The 4,121-nt window shown below is 40.7% G+C and overlaps 1 protein-coding gene across 1 annotated transcript; it reads left to right on the top strand.

Annotated features, from left to right (window-relative positions):
* Window positions 1–2,925: 2,925 nt before the first annotated feature.
* Window positions 2,926–4,094, top strand: LOC130550049 (homeobox protein CDX-1-like). Its single transcript, XM_057327390.1, has 3 exons — window positions 2,926–2,990; window positions 3,104–3,273; window positions 3,494–4,094. Exons 1-3 carry the CDS (start codon window positions 2,954–2,956, stop codon window positions 3,671–3,673), a joined length of 387 nt encoding a protein of 128 aa, XP_057183373.1. The 5' UTR covers window positions 2,926–2,953; the 3' UTR covers window positions 3,674–4,094.
* Window positions 4,095–4,121: the final 27 nt, after the last annotated feature.

Below are 4,121 nucleotides of genomic sequence, written 5' to 3'. Positions count from 1 at the left end.
TCCAGTCTGAGGAAACCGTTCCGTTTCTTAGATCGTCCAGAAATGAAGTTCATTTGTTTAGTCTTCAGTTCTCAAAGGATGACTGTCTAACACCGTCAGTCAAGATGCAAATGTGTCCGTCATGTTTGACTGTACAAACCTTCTGATATCATCCATATAGAGAATTTTACATCATATGACAAAAACAAATAAAGATGAAACTATAGCAGAGAGAGGGAGAGAGAGAGAAATCTATATAGCCTAACACTGTTCTTTACAGTGCACGTCGAGTTAAGAAAACACACACAGACACACTAATGTTAAATCCGTCCTCATTTGTAAGTTGTTTGGATAAAAGCATCTGCTACATGAATACAGTAAACATATTTCATCATGAGATTTGTTCATAACAAATAAAAGCAAGTGTAGTTCAGTGCTGTCCTCTAGTGGTCAGCAGTGACATGAACATGTTTGATTCTCTTTACATTCTCTCTGCTCTTTGCACATTTGTATTCTTAGTTTGGAGATTTGACAGATGTTGTTGTCACAGTGTATTCTGGGAATGAATGAAGCTTGAATGTGGTGGGGTTTATACATTCAGAGAACAGTGTTTCTGTCAGGAGCGCGATGCTTTGAAATGTTTTCTGAAGATTCACTGAAGTATTGGACATGATTGACAGATTGATGGTTGTGTTTATCACAACACATCACATGACTGTGCGTGTGTGTGTGTGTTGTAATGAGGTTTAACACTGTAAACTTTGATTTACTGAATTTACTCACAATGTTTGCCCTCTTGTAACCGGTGTGAGGAGATAAATGACAGTAAAATCAGTCATCCATTTAACAGAGAACTCAACTAACACACTTCTACACTCACTTCAGTTTTTGTTAGCTCAAGTAGGAGTCTCCGGTCATTACTGGAGAAATAATCTCAGATTGTGTGATGTCATGATGTATCGCTGATGTCACAGAGGGAAATATCTTCATTGAAAGAAAGATAAAGCGTCATGGCGCCGTAATGACAGACGTGTGCCGTCAGTGAGTCAATGTCAGGATGGAGTTCTGTTGCTCAATATTAGCAGCTCGATTATTCATCGACGTGTCTAAACACACGAGACTGTCGACAAAGTGAAAGATTTTCTGAAAAGCTAATAAGAGCAGAAGCCAGCGAGTCTGAGGCCGGGCCGCACCCTACTGTGTGCACTGTGGGAGGACATTACACCACTGATAACACTGTGTGTGTGTGTGTGTGTGTGTGTGTGTGTGTGTGTATGCGCGCGTGTGTGTGTGTGTGCGTGCGTGCGTTCGTGCGTGTGTGTGTGTGTGTGTGTGTGTGTGTGGACCTGGTAAACCCTCCGGTATGGGGACAAAAATCCTTGTCCTTGTGGGGACATTTTTTGGTCCACATAAGGGGAACAAACTTATAAATCATGCAGAATGACCTTTTTTGAAAATCTAAAATAGCAGAAAGTTTTCTGTGATGGTTTGCTTTAGGGTATAGAATATATCATTTGTACTGTATGAAAACCATTATGTCTATGGAATGTCGACATAAAAGATGGAAACACAAGGTAACATGTGTGTGTGTGTGCGTGCGTGCGTGTGTGTGTGTGTGTGTGTGTTCATGTTTGTATATCCCGGTGGGGACCTAAACCTGAATACACACCAACACATGGGGACTCGTGTCACTGTGGGGACCAAAATTGAGGTCCTCACGGGCACAAAAGCTTATAAATTGTACAGAACAATATTTTTAAAACATCTAAAAATGCAAAAAGTGTTCTATGATCTTTAGGTTTAGGGATAGGGTTAGGGATAGGGGATAGAATATACAGTTTGTACAGTATAAAAAACATACGCCTATGGACTGTCCCCACGGAGTATAGTTAACACCAGACATGTGTGTGTTGTGGTGTGGTGTAGTGCGTGTGGTGCGTGGTGTGCGTGGTTTTGTTGTTAGTGCGTGTCTGCGTGTGCGTGTGTAGCGTAGTTGTGTGTGTGGTTGTGTGTGGGATGTGGGTTGCCTGTGCGTGCGTGCGTGTGTGCGTGCATGCTTGNNNGTGTGTGTGTGTGTGTGTGTGTGTGTGTGTCTGTGTGTGTGTGTGCGCTTGTGTGTGTAGGTTTCTATACATACATTTCTATACCAACATACAGGTTTTACGCACCTACACTGTGTGGGTCAGTCAGGTGTCCTCATGATGGAAACTAATTATTAAACATCTAAATGATGTTTGTTGAGGGTGTGCGAGGTGTTGTGTTGTGTTGTGTTGAATCATCTTCAGTGTGGATAGATATAAACCCAGACTCACAAACACACAGACAGACAGACATATACTGTACATGTAGAAGATTAATGACAGAATCTCTAGTTTTAATATGTTGAATTATTAAAATGTAGGAAAAGTAGGATTGATTTTATCTTACAGCCGTTGTGATCATGTGAACAGTGTTTCTGTAGAAAGGGAAGGAAAGCAGAAGAAAACAACATCATAAGCGTCACCGCTTTTACACCTGTAGGATGTTTTAGCTCATTTTCAATGTGAAATTCTCGGCCGTGTGAGGCTGACCTTAGTAACTGTGAGAAGAGTGTCCTGTGTGTTGAGAAATGTGTCTGATGGTGAAAGGTGGTTGCACACGATCGTAAGATGATTTAAGAGTGTTGTGAACTTTGTGTGTAACAGATGTGGTGAATTTATCCACACTGAACATCAGAAGAGGAACTAAAACTGATGGAGGAGTATTAGAGTGGTTTCACACACACACGCAGAGGGGTTTTTCAGCATGAACATCTCATAGATTTCACTGGTTTAGGATGCTGACACAGATCATAAAAACAGGAACTGAGATCTTAATTGATATCCTTCCTTCTTGACACTTAAATAAAACTCATCATGTGTTTCCAGACGTGGATAGAACACAAAAATCAAAAGGATGGAAATGATATTATGTTTCAGCTGCACAATATAACTCCATGCAGCATGGCTGTTTGGGTGGAGAAAAATTCAGACGTCAGAAGTGTTTTATTGGAGAGATTTCCAAAATATTTTGCCATATCATAATGTTCGGTGCCTGACGTGCAGGTCTACAATCTCTGGGAAATCTTTCATATTTGAATCCTCAGGCATGGCAGGTGGAATGGCAGGTGCGAAGACCCGGACGAAGGACAAATACAGAGTGGTGTACAGTGACGTACAGCGTCTGGAGCTGGAGAAAGAATTTCATTTCAGTCGCTACATCACCATCAGAAGGAAGGCGGAGCTTGCTGTGGCTCTCTGCCTATCAGAACGACAGGTGGGTCGAGAGCTGTAATGTTCAGACGATCATCACATCATGAAATCTGTTAGGAATGTCACCCTCAAATAATTCTTATTTTTGTCCCTTAAAAATCGCTTCCATTTTCTTCTCTTTGTCTTGTATGTGATTCGGAGGTGATATGTGACCTCGTTTGAATGAGTTTCTCTGCTCTCTTATGGGCTGTACAGGTGAATAATGTTGACTCGCGCTTTCACAGGTGAAGATTTGGTTCCAGAACAGACGAGCTAAAGAGAGAAAGATGAACAAGAAGCGACTGCAGCAGGTTCAGCAGACGTCCGGCGCATCCGTCCACAGCAGCGTCGCCATGGTTACCAGCACCAACAACACTCTATTGACAGACAATCATATATCCCCTTCCATCAAAGAGGAATACTGAGAGAAACTGAAGATAAACAGTAAATGTTTCACATTGCACTACACACACATGTTTTATTGTGAATAAAGCACACAGTATTTCAATAGTTTGTAAAGAATGAAGATGTCAGTTTTTGATATGAGCACACTGACTGCTGAATAGAATTCTTAATGGATGACTGTATATTGAGCGCTGATATCGCCACTTTTCTATGCATATTTGATATCTACTGAATCAACAAAATGTTTACTTTTTTGTTTATTGTTGCTTCTTAAAAAATGATTTGGGGCAGATCACTAAACCAGTAAAACCGCTTTGAAGTGATTCTGCATTTAAATTGAATGCAAACATGTTCATGTCCACGTCATCTTTCTATTAAAAACAAAGTATTTTAGACGTTTGGTGGTGAGAGAAAATGTGCTTTATTCTCTCAAAAACAGAAAAAATCTTTGTGTCCGAAATCCGATTT

The sequence above is a fragment of the Triplophysa rosa genome, unplaced genomic scaffold (assembly GCF_024868665.1).
Source record: "Triplophysa rosa unplaced genomic scaffold, Trosa_1v2 scaffold226_ERROPOS550011+, whole genome shotgun sequence".
Lineage (NCBI taxonomy): Eukaryota > Metazoa > Chordata > Actinopteri > Cypriniformes > Nemacheilidae > Triplophysa > Triplophysa rosa.
This window is presented reverse-complemented; position numbering and strand designations above follow the sequence as displayed.

What these genes read in the sequence shown, in the direction of transcription:
- LOC130550049 (XM_057327390.1), top strand. Translation starts at nt 2,954, where the DNA reads ATGCAGCATGGCTGTTTGGGTGGAGAAAAATTCAGAC. An exon ending in GGGTGGAGAAAAATTCAGAC is followed by an intron (nt 2,991 to 3,103) that starts GTCAGAAGTGTT and finishes TTGAATCCTCAG; the next exon opens with GCATGGCAGGTGGAATGGCA. An exon ending in TCTGCCTATCAGAACGACAG is followed by an intron (nt 3,274 to 3,493) that starts GTGGGTCGAGAG and finishes GCGCTTTCACAG; the next exon opens with GTGAAGATTTGGTTCCAGAA.